We start from the raw sequence: 18468 nt of genomic DNA, 5'->3' as shown, positions 1-18468 counted from the left end.
AAACAGAGAGAGAATAAGGTTTGTTTAGACTGTACTCTGTGATGGACAATTTGGCTTTAAATTTTTTTTTCGATGATAGGCTTAACAATTGTTGCTCATATCTTTCAGATCTGTAATTGTTTTGGTGGAGGTCTTTAGAACAAGAATTTTAACTGCACTAGTTTTGTAATGATAGCCATCATCACAAACGCATGATCTGCCATATTCATAGGATACGTCATACCCGCAGTAAAAAGACAAATGGTATCATTATTTTGCAATTTATTTATAATTCTTGGGGAAGATAAGCAAAAGAAGGAAACGTTTCCTTTTTAATAAATTTCTTCAGCTCGTCAAATAAACAGAACTAAATTTAAATTAAATTGAAACTGATAACAATACCAAATCAAAATGATGTTTAAAATTGGAAATAAAACATCAAAAGATGGTTAATTGAGAAGTCATGGAATATCAGTGGAGGTTAATATTGCAAAGATAGACACAAAAAGCTGGCATAATTCAGCGGGACAGACAGCATCTCTGAAGGGAAGGAATGGGTGACGTTTCGGGTCGAGACCCTTCTTCAGATTAGTTAGGGATAAGGGAAATGAGAGACAGACAATGATGTAGAGAGATAAAGAACAATGAATGAAAGATATGCAGAAAAGTAACGATGATAAAGGAAACAGGCCATTGTTGGCTGTTTTTTGTTGGGTGACAACAAGAAGCTGTTGTGACTTTGGTGGGGGAGGGATAGAGAGAGAGAATGCTGTGGTTACTTGAAATTAGAGAAATTAACTTTCATAGCACTGGGCTGTAAGCTGCGCAAGTGAAATATAAGATTCTGTTCCTCCAATTTGTGTTTAGCCTCACTCTGACAATGGAGGAGATATAGGATAGAAAGGTCTGTGGAAATGGGAAGAAGAATTAAAGTGTTTAGCAACTGGGTGATCAGGTAGGTTCAGGTGGACTGAGCAAAGGGGTTCAGCAAAACAATCGGTCAATCTACGTTTGGTCTCGCTGATGTATAAGAATCCACATCTTGAACAACAGATGAGGTAGGTGATGTTGGAGGAGAGAGAAATGAACCTCTGCCTGACCTGAAATGACTTTTGGGGTCCATGGGCAGAGTTGAGGGAGTCAGTGTAGGGACAGGTGTTGCATTTTCCCACAATTGCAGGGAAGATACCTGGGGAGGGGGTGGTTTAGGTAGGAAGGGATAAGTTAACCAGGGAGTTGTGGAGAGAACAGTCTCTGCGGAAGGCGGATATTGCATCCGATTTGTGATCTAGTGTTAGAATAGTTATATCTTGGCACTAAATGTTGATCGCAACAACCACAACCATCTTTTGTACAAGGTATAATTCCAAACATTGGAAATTTCCTGTGATATCTGTGCCTCGAAATAGCCCTTGATGCCAGATGGTCAAAGATGATGCATGGTTGTCCAGAGTCCCCAACTCTCATTGTTCTGCTGGAGTTTTGCTCTTTGTTCTGTGCTTGGACCACGACCTGAAATGTAAGTGAAAAAACAACTGAACAGGTTATTGTGCTAGTGTTGTTTGATAACAATGTCAATAGTACAGTTGTTCACTTTGATGATTGAGTGTTGACTGACTTGCATTTGAATGGATTCGATTTGTTCTATATTTTGTGGGCATGTCTGACTAATATTCCACCTTATTGGGCAGATATAAATGCTGGTACAGTACTTGAACAATTTGATTAGAAGTTAAGTCGCTGCTACAACACAACTTTTCCCTGCTACTGCTATGTTGCCACTTGGGACCAGAGCTTTTACTTTATCTAATGTTCTTTGCTGTTTCTTCATAGAAAATGAAGTGAATTGGCTACAGAATGGATTCTGTGGTGGGTGAACCTCGGGACAAAACTGTGATGGGTCATCCGCTTGATACTTTTGACTTAAGGCAGTTGCAAATACTTCATGGTTGCCTGAGTCTAATGTTAATTTAATGGTCCTGCAATCTTTTATTTTCCTCCAGCTTGTGTGCCATATTACAAACAGGAAATTGCAGTTTTTAGAATCTTCGGTCTTCTTTCCAAATCCCACCTCTCTTCCTCAGAGTTCTAAGAAGTTCTTCAAGTCTGGCTGCATTATTCTGCTCTATTGTGTGAAGCCCTGCTGTCTCGACCAATGTAGCAAAACTCTTATTCCCACAGGTGGCAAAATTTCAGCCATTTCAATTTTGAACAAGGCATTAACAAAGTTTGGCTTCTCTTGGTAACTGTGGCTTTTCTTTTGTATAATGGCTTCCCAATGGATTTTATTTCTGGAACATTTCTTCACCCTCTGGCTTCTCTCCCTTTATTGCTTGATATGTTTTTATCTGAGGGTAAAGGAGGACTTGCATTTGTAAATCTACTTTTGAACCATTGCATAGCTCCTGGAGATATCAGTTCCAATTTACTCTCATGATGTCAAGAAGCCAACATTAGAGATGGACAATGAATGTTATTTTGCTTGTGCCTTCCTCATCAGATGAACAAGTAAAAAAACTCAAGCATCTTGAAAAATTGCCAAGTATATCCTATTCACAATGAGCAGGAGAAATCCAATCTGGCTAATGGCAATCACAGAGTTTTCTCAATCATCAACAAAGTGATTACAGTGGTTGCTGCTGGTGTTATCACTCATCGATAATTTGCTTACCCATGTTTGGGTTTTATCAGGATTTCTTTTGTCACAGGTTCTAACTTCCAAAGCTGCTTCACCGATGGCCTAGTTTCCATCTTCAGGTCAGAAGTGTGGATCTTTGTTAATTCTATTTTGTTCCACAACAAATTAACCATACTGTATCCGTATGCAGCAAAGCAAGACAACATCTGGGTATGGGCTGATAAGTAGCCATTTGATAACATTTGCTCTGCAGAAATATCAGACAACGTCCACTTCTAAGCGTCTAACAAGCCACCATTGACTTCCTATGGCAGTCCCCATTTTCAATATTCTAAGGGCCTCCATTTGCCAGAAACTCCTCTGAAGCAGCCATATCAATACTGTAGCCATGATAGTGGTTCAGAGACTGGGTATCCTACAGGACTTGGCTCATCTCTTCTCACCCAAAAGCCTTTCCACCAGCAACTTTTTTTCCCCAATTATAATGCATATTCCCTGTATTTCCTGCTACATGTCTCATGATGAGAACAAAAACCCCAGCAAAACATTTTAATTATAATATAATTTAACTTGCTGAACTTCAATTTATCTTGTCTTTTGTTTCTGGAATCTCTTCAAATAAGAGGGAGCCCTTGAGGGTAAAAATATATCAACTTTCAAAAGGATTACAAATAATGAAGTATTAGGTTAATTAGATCAACCTGCATTGAAATGTCATGCACATAAATATAAATCAGGAACCTAGCTTCTAAATATATACTGTTCTTTGAATCTTTCAGAACATTTTCAGTTCAAAGAGTTACTGATGCCATTTGTATCCTGTTGTAATGAACAATCAGCAGATTTATTGCAATTGATATTCAGTTTCTTTTTGAAAATATGAGAAAAATGCACATTAGCATGTTTTTGTGCAAGTCAGTGAGACCAAAGATGTGTAAGTCATCTTACTGTGACTCTGTAATTGGGTTTGGAACTGGTCATGTGCATAATGCTGCACAGCAGATTACAACTCCCAAAAGTAAAACAACGCCACTTAAAACTACCATTCTTTCCAGCACAGCTTAATTTCTGAAACTAATGGAATTTATGTGCATTTTCAATGGCAATATTCACATTTTAATGTTATATTAATTACTAACTGAATAGCCATTGTGAAGGTGCTTTTAATTTGTGCATATTTTGTGCATTGTTTGTGAGCGTTCTGCTGTGGTATTTAGGAGAACTCGCCCAGTGCACAAAATATGCACAAATTTAAAAAATTCCTTCGGAAAGGCTATTCAGTTACCAATTGCTCCAATCAGAAGTGAGGATTAGTGGTGCAGAGATGGTGTCATGGCCTGGAGGAAAGCATGAATGTATACGCTTAAATAAATGCCTTCTCTATAGCCCTTTAATGAAATACTAACTGCGTCTATCTTTGAAGGAAAATTGATGATAATAAAGCAAGAAACTGTTGGAACCACAAAATGTACATTCTTTCTGTGCATGTAATAGTCAAGTGGACACCTACAGGTCAAATGGGTTAATCTTTATTTTCACCATGCTTGGTTGAGTACTTTCCACATTGTCTGGTTCTATTTAAGAGTTTCATCAGCAATTTTTCAGTTCTTTAAAAATAAATAACGGTACCAATACCAGAGAAAGATAATGAAAAAGGACTGGAAAGTAGATAATAGACAATAAGTGCAGGAGTCATCCTTTATAATTGACTCCAGCATCTTGCCCACCACCGATGTCAGGCTAACTGATCTATAATTCCCTGTTTTCTCTCTCCCGCCTTTCTTAAAAAGTGGGATAACATTAGCTACCCTCCAATCTACAGGAACTGATCCTGAATCGAGAGAACATTGGAAAATGATCACCAATGCGTCCACGATTTCTACAGCCACTTCCTTATGTACCCTGGGATGCAGTCCATCAGGCCCTGGGGATTTATCAGCCTTCGGTCCTATCATTCCACCCAACACCATTTCCTGCCTAATGTGGATTTCCTTCAATTCCTCTGTCACCCCAGATCCTCTGGCCACTAGTACATCAGGAAGATTGTTTGTTCCCTCCTTAGTGAAGATGGATCTAAAGTACCTGTTTAACTCATCTGCCATTTCCTTGTTCCCCATAATAAATCCACCTCTTCCAGTCTTCAAGATTCCAACTTTGGTCTTAACTAATTTTTTCCTCGTCACATACCTAAAGAAGCCTTCAAATACCTAAAGTATACAGGATAGGCAGGAGCAAGGCAGTGAGTGCGGAAAGATGGTTGGATTAAATTTATTTTAATGTCTTTAAAATGTATTGGTGGGCAGATAGGAAATATAGCTTATTTAAAATGAAACCGAAACGTATTGCTTTGATCAACTGATTCTGGAAGACCTGCAATTTATATAATTCTGATTGTTTGGGTCACATGCAAATTGTTAACAGTAGGAAGGAAGGCAAATTCAATGCTAGCATTTATATCAAGAGGATTGGAATACAAAAACAGAGATGCAATGCTGAGGCTCTTTTAGGCGCTGGTCAGGCCGCATTTGGAGGACTGTGAGGAAATTTGGGCCCCATATCTGGGGAAGGATGTGCTGGCTCTGGAGAGGGTCCTACAGGAGGTTTACAAGAATGATTCCTGAAATGAGTGGGTTAGCATATGATGAGCATTTGACAGCACTGGGCCTCTACTTGCTGGAGTTTAGAAGGTTGAGGGGGCCACATTGAAACTTACAAAATAATGAAAGGCACAGAGAGAGTAGATGACATGCAGCCATATTGCCAACTTATCAACACTGAAAATCAACTGGCATCCTGTCAGTTAACTTCCTGTTCTTAATAGTTCTGGCAGAGATTATCTGTTTTTACTCCAACTTTGTCATTGATATGACATCTGCCACAATTCAGCCTCAAAGTATGTGTTCGTGCCATTTGAATTTCAAAAGATATTTGTAACATCCAAAAAAAACTGTGCCAAATATATTCCCAACCATATGTGAAGCACCAAGAAATATTGCAATTAATATCTGGCACTCCTATTGAATATTTGCAAAGAAAATTAGTCATAATATTGATTGTAACTGCTGTAATACTTCTATGAACCAATATTTCCTCATGAAACAATGTAATCAAACCCTGCACTGAAGCTTTCTTGTCCAACTTTAAAGTTTACAAAAAAAGAGATAGGATACCCACTGGAGTTTGAAAAAAAGCCTTTGTACTGATATGTTCTCTAATGTATCAGAAATTAATGGATTAACATTTAAAAAAATCTTTGATTTTTGTCACAATATATTCAAGTTGTATTTCAAAACTGTGCAGGTCCCACAACTAATTTAAATGATGGGGCAAGTCATGTATGATCTTATTAGCTTTCTGCTCCTCTGCAGTCATCCATTACTTCTTTTCTTTTTCCGCACAGCCCAGTTGAAAACTAATTTTCTTTTTTTGTTAACTATATAATCATTAGTAATCAGGAACACAGAATCTGAGCACTGTTCGTAATTAGTAAAAATAAATGCAATTAATTTATTTGTAGTTGAGGAATTTCTGCCCATATCCCATTTCCCTTTCGATAAAGCTGTTGTTTATAGACAATAAGTGCAGGAGTAGGCCATTCGGCCGTTCGAGCCAGCACCACCATTCAATGTGATCATGGCTGATCTTCCCCAATCAGTATCTCATTCCTGCCTTCTCCCCATATCCCCTGAATCCACTATGATTAAGAGCCCTATCTAGCTCTCTCTTGAAAGTATCCAGAGAACCGGCCCCCACCGCCCTCTGAGGCAGAGAATTCCACAGACTCACAACGCCCAGCCAATTCATTCTTTCAGCATATGACAGTCCTGCCATCCCGGGAATTATCCTTGTAAACCTATGCTGTACTACCTCAATAGCAAGAATGCCCTTCCTCAAATTACGGGACCAAAACTGAATACAATACTCCAGGTGTGGTCTCCTCTTGTTATAAAGGCCAACATGCCATTCACATTCTTCACTGCTTGCTGTACCTGCATGCTTACTTTAATTGACTGATAAACAAGGACCCCCAGATCCCGTTGTACTTCCCCTTTTCACAACTTGACACCATTTAGATAATAATCTGCCTTCCTGTTTTTGCTTCCAAAGAGGAAAATCTCACATTTATCGACATTAAACTGCATCTGCCATGCATCTGCCCACTCAACCAACCTGTCCAAGTCATTCTGCATGCTCATAGCATCCTCCTCACAGTTCACACTGCCACACAGTTTTGTGTCACGTGCAAATTTGCTAATGTTATCTTGAATCCCTTCATCTAGATCATTGATGTATATTGTAAATAGCTGCGGTCCCAGCACCGAGCCTTGCAGTACCCCACTAGTCACTGCCTGCCATTCTGAACGAGACCCATTAATCCTTACTCTTTGTTTCATGTCTGCCAACCAATTTTCTATCCATGCCAGCACTCTACCCCCAATACCATGTGTCCTAATTTTGTCCACTAATCTCCGATGTGGGACCTTATCAAATGCTTTCAGAAAGTCCAGGTACACTACATCCACTGGCTCTCCCTTGTTCATTTTCCTAGTTAAATCCTCAAAATAAATTCCAGAAGATTAGTCAAGCATGATTTCCCCTTTGTGAACCCATGCTGACTCGGACCAATCCTGTTACTGCTATCCAAATGTGCTGCTATTTCATCCTTTATGATTGACTCCAGCATCTTTCCCATCACCGATGTCAGGCTAACTGGTCTATAATTCCCTTTTTTTCTCTCTCCCTCCTTTCCTAAAAAGTGGGATAACATTAGCTACCCTCCAATGCACAGGAACTGATCCTGAATCTAGAGAACATTGGAAAATGATCACCAATGTGTCCACGATTTCTAGAGTCATTTCCTTAAGTACCCTGGGATGCAGTCCATCAGGCCCGGGGATTTATCAGCCTTCAGTCTCATCAGTCTACCCAACACCATTTCCTGCCTAATGTGGATTCCCTTCAGTTCCTTTGTCACCCCAGGTCCTCTGGCCACTAGTACATCAGGAAGATTGTTTGTGACCTCCTTAGTGAAGACGGATCCAAAGTTCCTGTTCAACTCATCTGCCATTTCCTTGTTCCCCATAATAAATTTACTTTTTTCAATCTTCAAGGGCCCAACTTTGGTCTTAACTATTTTTTTCTCTTCACATATCTAAAAAAGCTTTTACTATCCTCCTTTATATTCTTGGCTAGCTTACCTTCGTACCACATCTTTTCTCCCTGTATTGCCTTTTTAGTTATCTTCAGTTGCTGTTTAAACATCACCCAATCCTCTTGCTTCCCGCTGATCTTCACGTTGTAATTCTTCTCTTTTATTTTTATACTGTATTGACTTCACTTGTCAGCCACGGCTGCCCGTTACTCCCCTTGGAATCTTTCTTCCTCTTTGGAATGATCTTATCCTGCACCTTCTGTATTTTTCCCAGAAATACCTGCCATTGTTGTTCCACTGTCAGCCCTGCTAGGATATCTTTCCAGTCAACTTTGGCCAGCTCCTCCCTCATGGCTCCATAGTCCCCTTTATTCAACTGTAACATTGACACCTCCGATTTACCCTTCTCCCTCTCAAATTGTAGATTAAAACGTACCATATTATAGTCACTACCTCCTAATGGCTTAAAGGTTTAAGTTATCAGTTGAGGATTAGGTTACATATTTGGAACATAAAAGAAATCCCAGTAAAGCAAGTTAAAATATTAGATAATGGTAATTTAATGTTTGTTCTGTGCAGTATTTGGAAGTATGATTTGGGTTAACATAAGGAAAACAGTTGAACATTTTTCCTAAATAAAATTACAGTGAAAATAAGGATTTCAGAATGACTTGGGCTCACGGTATTATTTCTCCAAGGAGCAGAACAATCCACTATCTGCACATGTACACTGGAGAACTTGGGATGTCTTGATTGAGGAAGATAGATTTGAAGATGCAGGGTTGTAATTTAATGTATGGAGATTGGGCTGTGAGCATTGTCCCTGGAGAGTTAGACAAGGAACAATTTCTGGGCACAATTTTTAACCTTTCCATTTACAACTAGGAGCATTTTCAAAATATATTTGATATATAAACAATGTATTCCACAATGGCAAAATACACTACAACTGGGGCCCTTCCTGGGTTATGAATGCCCAGTCTGCAGGCACCTGCATGTACCAATGAGGTGCAAACAATTAAGGGGCTGGGTTGAGCTGAGCAGAGCTGGGAGCAATGAGCAGAATCTCAGGTTGACTCACTGAATCAGTGAGACCAGCTGGCGACCATTCTTCCCTCACCTGCTATCTCTCCCATCGCAGCTGTGATTCTGAACCTCTCGCATACAATATTTTTGTATGTTTATGACTTCAGAACGTCATGTTTGTGACCTCTTAAGAACAAACTGTTCTTAAGAGGCAGTCATGAAACCCAGGGACTGCCTCTATAAACGATACTAAAATCTAATTACTTCCTCTAAATAAAAGGAAGAACACAAAACTGCATTTCATACTGTTTTGATGAAATTCACTCAAATTACAAGTTTGGCTGAAGAGTTGGGTCTATAGGAAGAAAGGGATCTGGAGATATGGGAGAGTTTAAGGAGGGAAACCAAAAACTAGGCACATACATGTCTGTTGTGGACCACAAGGAAAATTAATAGATGAGCTGGAGTCAAATGTATGGAGATTTTGGGAGGGGTTCCATAACATTGGAGAGAGTTACAGATCAGGACACAGTGAGGTCAAGTGAAGATCATAAAATAAGGAGTATGAGAAACTTGTACAATTTTCTCAAAGACAAATCCTATTAATTTGATTGTCCCACTTTCTCTATCACTAGCGTATTCATTGCAGATCCAAGGAACTGCAGATCCTGAAATCTTGCAGAAAACTCAAAGTGCTGGAGCAACTCAACAGGTCATGTGTCATCTGTGGTAGGAATGGATAGGTGACATTTCTGCTCTGGACCCTTTTTCAGAGCGCCCAACTCAATCTGAAGAAAGGTTTCAACCTGAAATGTTGCCTATCCATCCCTCCTTGTCCTGCTGAGGGTTTATAGAGATCTGGTCAGACTGCATTTGGTGTATTGTAAGCAGTTTTGGACACCATATCTGTTTGTGCTGGCATTGGAGAGGGTCCAAAGGAGGTTTTTATGAGAATGATGATCCCAGAGATGATTGGGTTAATGTAAGTTGAGCGTTTGATGGCCCTGAGCTTTTTCCTCTCTGGAGTTTAGAAGGATGAGGGGATATCTCATTGAAACTTACCGAATAATGAAAGATCTGGATAGAGTGAATATGGAGAGGATGTTTCCACTAGTGGGAGAGTCGAGGACGAGAGGAAACAGCCTCAGAATACCTTTAGACGTACCTTTAGAAAGGAGATGAGGTGGAATTTCTTTAGCCGGAGGGTGGTGAATCTGTGGGATTCATTGCCACAGACTGCTGTGGAGTCCAACTCTTTGAGTATTTTTACAGTGGAATTTAATAAGTTCCTGATTAGTAAGGGTGTTAAAGACTTCGGAGAGAAGGCAGGAGGATGGGGTTGAAATGGAAAAATAGGTGGAGTAAGACTGATGGGCCAAATGGCCGAGTTATCCTCCTAAGTAATATGAACTTATTATGAATGCTGCATATTTGGCCTTACCAACCATCTTGTACAAATGTAACAACATCCCAACTTCTGTACGAAATATTCTAACTGATGAAGGCCAATATACCAAAGTCGTCTGAACCACCCTCTCGACCTGTGATATCACTTTCAAGGAACTATGTACCTGCACCTCTAATTACCTCTGTTCTATTGTACTCCCCAGGGCCCTGGCATTTACCTTGAATATCCTGCCCTAGTTTGACCCCAAAACCTAACACTTCACATTTATCTGCATTAAGCTCCGTTAACCATTACTCAGCCCATTTGCCCAAGTTCCTGCTGTAATTTTTTATTACCATCTTTTCTACAATGTCACCCACTTTAGTATCATCTGCAAACATACTAACCATGTCTTCAACATTTTCATCCAAATCGGTGATATAAACTCCAGGGAGAGCTAGCTAACTGGATGCAGAATTAGTTTGCTGGTATGAAGCAGGGGGTAACCATGGAAGGCTGTTTTCGGACTGGACGTATTTGTCTAGTGGTCCATCTGTCCATTGCTGTTGTCATCAATATTAATGATTTGGATGAGAATGTACAAGGCATGACATACATTTGCAGATTACAGTAAAATATATGGTATTAGTCATAGAGTGATACAACATGGAAACAGGCCCTTCGGCCCAACTTACCTACACTAGCCAACATGTCCCAGCTACATATGGACCTGGATTTGGTCCATATCTCTCTTATCCATGTACCTGTCTAACTGTTTCTTAAATATTGGGATAGACCCAGCCTCAACTACCTCCTCTGGCAGCTTGTTCCATGCACCCACCAGTCATTGTGTGAAAAAGTTACCCCTCTGAATCCTATTTATATCTTTCCCCCTTCACCTTAAACCTATGTCCTCTGGTCCTCGATTCACCTACTCTGGGCAAGAGACTGTGCATCAACCCGAACTGTTCCTCTCATGATTTTATAGACCTATATAATATCACCCCTCATCTTCCTGCACTACATGGAATAGAGTCCCAGCCTACCAAACCTCTCCCTATAGCTCAGACCTTCTAGTCTTGGCAACATCCTTGTATATCTTCTCTGTACGCTGTCCATGCGGTCTCACAAATGTCTTATACGACTGCAACATGACCTCCAAACTTCTTTTCGCATCGTATTGTAGGTAGTGAAGATGATCTCCCCACTTCTATACTCATCGTATCGTAGGCAGTGAAGAAAGTTACCAAGAATGATAACAGGATGTTGATCAGTTGGGCAAGTGTGGTCGAGAAATCGCAAATGGAGTTCGATTCAGATAAGTGTGAGATTTTGGGAAGCCAAACTCAGGCAGGAGCATAGGGCCTGGTGAGTATTGTGGAGAAAGTGTCTCAATTGGTAATTACAGAAGAGAAGTCATGAGCAAGATCTTTCTCAATCATCTCCTCACAACTCCCCAAATCCTAGTGAGATTTCTGACCATCTGGGCGTACAGTGGACATACCAAAGGTACTGTAAATGCAGGGACCCACTGTTCATGGCCTTTTCTGACCTCACTATAGTCTTTTTCTCTACCAGTCAGGAAGGACTGTTGACCATCATCCTCAAATTTGCTTTCCATCAAAAATCCCTTCTATTTTACATTTACTCAAGGATGGATTACAATGTACATCATAAATAACTTACCATTATATAATTGCAGTCTAGTTCAGTAATTTTGCAATAGGATTTGTAGCGATGTTTAAGTGTACTTTATGGTATAATCAATTGTCAGCATGAAATTGACTGTTCTACACTGTTATATGAAAGAGTCTTCAATTGCAGGATTTCCATCTTTAGTGGCAAATGTTACAAAAGCAAAACGTAAACTAAAATCAATTCTTTACAAATGTTGCATGTACAATTTAATCACGATGCTATAATTATCAAATAAATGTTGTTTAAAGAAATATGATGTTTCTATTCACATAGATTGAAATGAATGACTCTCTTTAACAAAAACAGCCATGATCTGCCATACAATTTTCCACATTCGTGTTGAACTGCATGCGCCATCTACTGGCCAAACTGTCATTCCTTAGTTTCATTTGCAGAGATTTTCACTAGAATTAGAACATGGAACTTAGAACAGTACAGCACAAGAACGGGCCCTTTGGCCCACAAAGTCTCTGCTGAACATGACGCCAAGACCATCACCTATCTACCTGTGCATAACCCATATCCTTCCATTCCCTGCAGAGAGATTTTCACAAATCTTTCAGCTATTGATAAGCTTTTGGATAATCCTCAAATGTTTCTTTTTTTTGGATATCCTTCCATTGCTTACAAGATATTTGATGGTTATTTAAAATTGCAAGTCATCTTTCTTCAGTTAATATACAATCATTCTCCTTCCATTATACCATATTATCTGATATATCAATGCCTTATGCTCATATTCACAAAAGGCCCATTTTCCATTTGCCCTTGCCATTACTTCAGTAACATACTTATTCCCTGCCTCCCTCTAACTTGTTCTCACTCACACACATTTGTCAAATCCCCATTGATTTTTCATTTGTCATTAATCTCCTGCAAAGGGTAATTAGAACCTATTAATCTACCGGCATTTTGAAATGTTGGATGAAACCAGAACATGAAGAAGAAGCCAGCAAGACCATGGACCAAAAGTGCAAACTTGGTACAGTCAGGATTGTGTCTGGTTCTTCACATTGTCAGGCAACAACATTAAATGTGCACCACAGTACCCCAATACTTCCCACATTGCCTCCATCAGGCTAATGGTGTATGGATCACTCCTGCTGTCCAACCCCTCTTGATTGCTGGCCTGGCACATTGCATCAATCCTGGATTTCCTGCTGGCAGGGACTGAGGCCAATAGTTTCTGATTACCTGAATATCTGTTTTTAGAACTTTCATTCAGCATTGGTTTGGAAGCCATAAAATAAATTTAAAGTTATAAGCTTGATCTGTCCCACTTCCATGTTTAGAGCAGTTTTGGAAAAATAATGGGGAAAATGTAAATGTTAATTGTGGTTGCTGCTTCGCGATCGTCAGACACATGTTTCATTCATTTCTCTTTGTCAGACATATTCTTAAGAATCTAATTATTTAACAACCTAATTTTCGGATCCATTTCTAGTCCTCTTTTTCTAACCCACACTAAGCCCAGTTCATCCATCAGCCCTAGAGGTTCTAGTTGAAAAATCTTACTCCGCTGTTCATATCCCTTATTTTCACACTTTATTTATACCTATTACATATCCAGCCCCGTAATCTTTCAAGAACATTGTATTTTACCAGCAATTACACTCTCTCCTACACAAATAGGACTTCAAATATTTTTGTCTTAGACTTTGGAATGCTCTTTTCATATGTCCTCGTATTTTATTTTCCTTGGGATCAATGCTGGTCTGATTACACCACAACAAATTTCCTTTGGACATTCTTCTATATGCTGTGGTAAATGTGTGCAATAAATGCAAGGTGTATTCTCTGTTAATTTAAATTAATTATATTCTAGGATCATTAACAACTAATTAGTGACACATTTATAAGTGTTGTTATGGTTTATTAAATCCTGTACAATGGATTACCTCTTAAAAGTTTAATTAAGTTTAATCAACATGTCTTTCTGAAAGCATGCTGAAAACGTATGTAAAATAATTCAATTGCCTTTTGGTTCTGCACATAAAATTTCATATTCCATAAAAGTGTGAAATATTTCATATTTCACACTTTTCCTCCTTTACATGGCATTGTGAATGCTGCTCTATTTTCGGATGAAGCATATTAGTATGTTTTTGAAAGGTATCTGATGTAATTATATTGTTTTGATAAAAAGCAATGTCTCTGTGTGCATAAACAATGGTTTTCTGTGTAAAATATTAACTACATGAATGTTGTTGATCATGACAGTAATTTTGGAAGAAAAACGATGTGCTCTTTTCCAAATGCTCACCAAATGCTAGCTTTCTGTTATAATTTCTAAGGGTTTGGTAAACACTAATAGTTTCCAGGTATGTATTGAGATCCTAATTTAAGTGATTTCATTTACAGCCAGATGCCAGCATATACCTTCCCTCAGTGGTTTGTGGCTGACATTCAGTGTTCAAATGTCCAATTTTTCCAACAGTTCCTTTAACAGACTGCCATTCAATACCAATAGCATTAGCATCCCACACATTTAATGATAACGAGGGTTGCTACATCGCAGCACAGAGGACGTGTTTAAAGTTTAATTTCCAACAAAGCCTTTTGTGAAGTTCTGAAATGGTATCAGTATCCGTATAAATTAAGGTTCTTTGTTTTACTGCTCAATTTTCAGCCATGGACTGAGCCACATTCCACAAAACCAACACTGGGTTTGAAAATGATCCTAGATGAATTCTTGCCTCTTAATTCTGGTTGTCATGTCCGAAAGTCATTCCTTCCCTGAAATTCTATTTTTTAAATAAGGTAATTTGAGGTCCTTTTGTTGGGGCATGGTGTTCATCTGAGATTGGTATAGGTTTATTATTGTCACAACTATCAAGATATGGTGAAAAACTTTGTTTGGCAAGCTATCCGGGCAAATCGTGCCATACATGAGTACATATGGTACTGCAAAAAAGAAAATATTCAGTACAAAATATAGTGTTCTTAAAGAAGCCTCTGATCTGTGTAAGGTGAGGTTAAAGGAGTCTGCAAATACTCTTGGTCCACACATGTTCTGAGGGCATGTCAGGGGAATCTGTCCAGGCCAGTTGCCTTTCACAGGTTCACTCTTGTGAAAACCAATGCAGCATCTGCGATGGTGACTGTATGTCTAGGCATACCAAGGCTATCATTTGACTGTTCTTCTATTCAAAATGAGAATAGAATGCATTGAGCTTGTCGGGAATGCCATGTTGCCACTGATTCTACCTAACTTTGGCTTGTAATTGCATGCGAGCTTTGCAACCATCAATGCGTGTCCCAGTGGATAGTCTGGGAGTCCTAGAGTAATACAGTGTGGAAACAGGCCCTTTGGTGCAATTCGCCCACACCAGCAAACAATATCCCAGCTACACTGGTCCATAACCCTCCAACCCTGTCCTATCCATGTATCTGTCCAAAATGGAGTAGCTGATCTACATCGGTGAGACCAAGCGTAGGCTTGGCGATCGTTTCGCCGAACTCTTCCGCTCTTAACCAACCTGATCTCCCGGTGGCTCGGCACTTCAACTCCCCCTCCCATTCCGAATCTGACCTCTCTGTCCTGGGCCTCCTCCATGGCCAGAGTGAGCCCTACATCAGTCTGAAGAAGGGTTTCGGCCCAAAACGTTGCCTATTTCCTTTGCTTCATAGATGCTGCTGCACCCGCTGAGTTTCTCCAGCACTTTTGTCTACCATGTATTTGCCCAACTGTTTCTTAAACTATGGGATAGTCCCAGCCTCAATTACCTCTTCTGGCAGCTTGTTCCATACACCCACCTTCTATTCATTTTGTTTGCTCACTTAAAATATCTATGGTGTGATATGCACATAATCATAATCATACTTTAGTAACATACGAGGAATTTGATTTGCCATACAGACAAAGCAAAATAAAAAGCAACAAAATGCACAAAATACTTTTTAACATAAATATCCACCACCGTGACTCCTCCACATTCCTCACTGTGACGGAAGGAGAGTAAATAAAATGTTCAATCACTTCCCTTCTTTGTTCTCCCTTACGGGGGCCTTGAGCCTTCTGTTGACGGGACGGTCTTGGCTCCCGTGGCCGGCGGTCAGGCCCTCCACGTTGGGGCGATCAAGCTTCCGCATCAGGGGGGTTCTCAGCTTCCCCGCACTGGGCGATCTGGGTGATCTGACCCAGGGTCGTGGCTGGTCGAAACCTTCTGCGTTGTTTGGAGCTCCCGACATCGGTCTTGTTAAGTCCACATCCCTGCGGTGGGGCTCAAAGTCAGTCCTGAGCAAGGCCGCCAGCTCCATGATGTTAAGCTGCAGAGCGACCAGAGATATGATTTGGAAAACAATCGCATCTCCGTCAAGGTAACAGATTGAAAAATTTTCCGCCCACCCCCCAAATAAAACCAGTTCATTGGCTATATTTAAGAGGGAGTTAGACATGGCCCTTGTGGCTAAAGGGATCAGGGGGTATGGAGAGAAAGCAGGTACAGGATACTGAGTCGGATGATCAGCCATGATCATATTGAATGGCGGTGCAGGCTCGAAGGGCCGAATAGCCTACTCCTGCACCTATTGTCTATTTTTCTGTTTCTAAAACAAAACAGAGAACATTATGACATACTTTTAAAACACACTAAAAATAACAAAAAAAAAAGACGAAAAGACAGACAGACTGTTGGCAAGGCTGCCATCGCTGCGCCACCCGGTGGTCAATGATCATGTTCTGCTTCAGACCATAACAATGTCCATCTGAAATTTCAAATATTAGGGATGTGCTCAGTTTTATATATGGGACTGTTATTAAATTGACTGCTCGTTAAATATCAATTAAGTTTGAAGGATGAGGTTCCCAAATGGTATTTGTAGACATTTAACTATTATTTTTATGAGATTTGTTTTTATTGATGGCTATTAATATTCTGCATTGCCACAGGCTTGTTAAAATAAAGGTTTGGCTCGCATTAAGCTGTGTTGCTCATGCTAGTATTTATTAAAATACATTTACAACGTCTTGGTAATTGGTAATATTTTCTTTGAAAATGTTGAATCAAAATTTTATTTTCAAGGCACTTGAAATCATGTAATTTGAGGGCTCCAGTGTTCTGTTCTTGTCTTTGAAAGAGTTAGTGTTGGGCTTTGGTTTCCCTTTGCCTCACCCGTGGTTCAGGTGTGAACAAGTGAATTATAAATTAATGAGGAGATTATTTTCCACATCCCCAAAAATCACTCCTCTCCAGAAAAAAACAAATAAATAGTATTCCCATTCAATAAATGTTTTTTTGGACTTGTTCTATTTTGATTTGTAATCCCTTTGCAACCTCTAGCTGCACACTTGTCCTCTTAAGCCTGTAACTGGCAATTCACCATCTTTCTTCAGGGATATCCAGATGTCTTGCCTTTTCTTTGTATTCACAAAATCAAAATAGCAAAAAAGCTTTAATAGTTGCATCTCAGGAGGATGGCAAAATGCTCTGAATGCCAAATCATTCAGTTTAATCTGCAGGAGATGTTTTGGTATTATTGTCATGTGTACTGAGGTACAGTGAACTGCTTTTGCTTGCATGCTATCTGGTCAAAGAGAAGATTATCCATGAATTTGATCAAGGCGTTCACAGCATTTAGAGCAAGATATAACAATGAAGATAGTTCAAAGATTTCCAAGGTGCAGATGGTAGGTTTGGACTGCACTCGAGCTGACAATTTGCCTGATCACAGCCGGGAAGAAGGATGGGGGGGTGACTGGCAATCACCGAGGTGTAGAGTTAAGTAATGTAACAGCCGCAGGGAAGAAGCTGTTCCTGGACCTGCAGGTCCAGCAACGGAGAGACCTGTAGCGCCTCCCGGATGGTAGGAGGGTAAACAGACTGTGGCATGGGTGAGAGCAGTCACAGTCTGCTCTCACCCCAGAGAGATGCATCCTATGACACATTTGTAGAAGTCGGTGAGAGTTATTGGGAACATGCTGAACTTCCTAAGCTTTTTAACGAAGTAGAGGCATTATATGTTGTGGGAAAAAACTGGATCTTTTAGCCAAAGTTGTACTGCTTGTGTTTACCACTTTCATCGCCTGTGTCTTTCTTTGCAAAAAAACCAAGATTGAAACATAAATGCTCCCACATTTCAGGGAAAACCTTTTTATTCACTGTGATTCAGAGGGGGAAATAAATTGATGGAATTGGGATAAGAATATTTTACAAAAGGTGTGTTCTCCATTGGATATATCCTACCTGATACAAATGTTGTATTTGTAATTGACTTAAATTAGGAGTAACAATTTAACAGATTGATTTATTTTGTTTGAATGTCACAACCTACAGGTATAATTTTGAATCTTAATTGTTGCTGTAAAATCCTTTTGAAATGAAACAATAATTAAATTCTTTGAATTCAAATTCTTTCACAGGAAATTGAAGAAATCGAACTTTGAAACAAAGAAATTGAAAGTGATGACAGGCGAATGGTTCAATGAGGTTAAAGCCAAGCGTTATGGTGAAATTACTAGTGGCATAGACATTTTAAAGAATTCGTTTAACAAAAAAAAGACGCCAGGTAACCTTCTCTTGGAAAGTCTTGATTTTCCAATTTCTTTTCCTCCCTGAAGCTATGTTGATATATTGAAGATGTTGCTAT

At 39.6% G+C, this 18468-nt stretch overlaps 1 protein-coding gene across 1 annotated transcript in view; it reads left to right on the top strand.

The window, feature by feature from the left end:
* LOC129697302 (synaptotagmin-like protein 1) overlaps positions 1-18468 on the top strand; it is a 155504-nt gene that overhangs the window by 38153 nt on the left and 98883 nt on the right. Inside the window, 1 exon segment of the mRNA XM_055635734.1 lies at positions 18242-18387. Coding sequence (XP_055491709.1) covers positions 18242-18387 — 146 coding nt within the window.

This window comes from Leucoraja erinacea, chromosome 5 (assembly GCF_028641065.1).
Source record: "Leucoraja erinacea ecotype New England chromosome 5, Leri_hhj_1, whole genome shotgun sequence".
NCBI classification, from domain to species: Eukaryota; Metazoa; Chordata; class Chondrichthyes; order Rajiformes; family Rajidae; genus Leucoraja; species Leucoraja erinaceus.
This window is presented reverse-complemented; position numbering and strand designations above follow the sequence as displayed.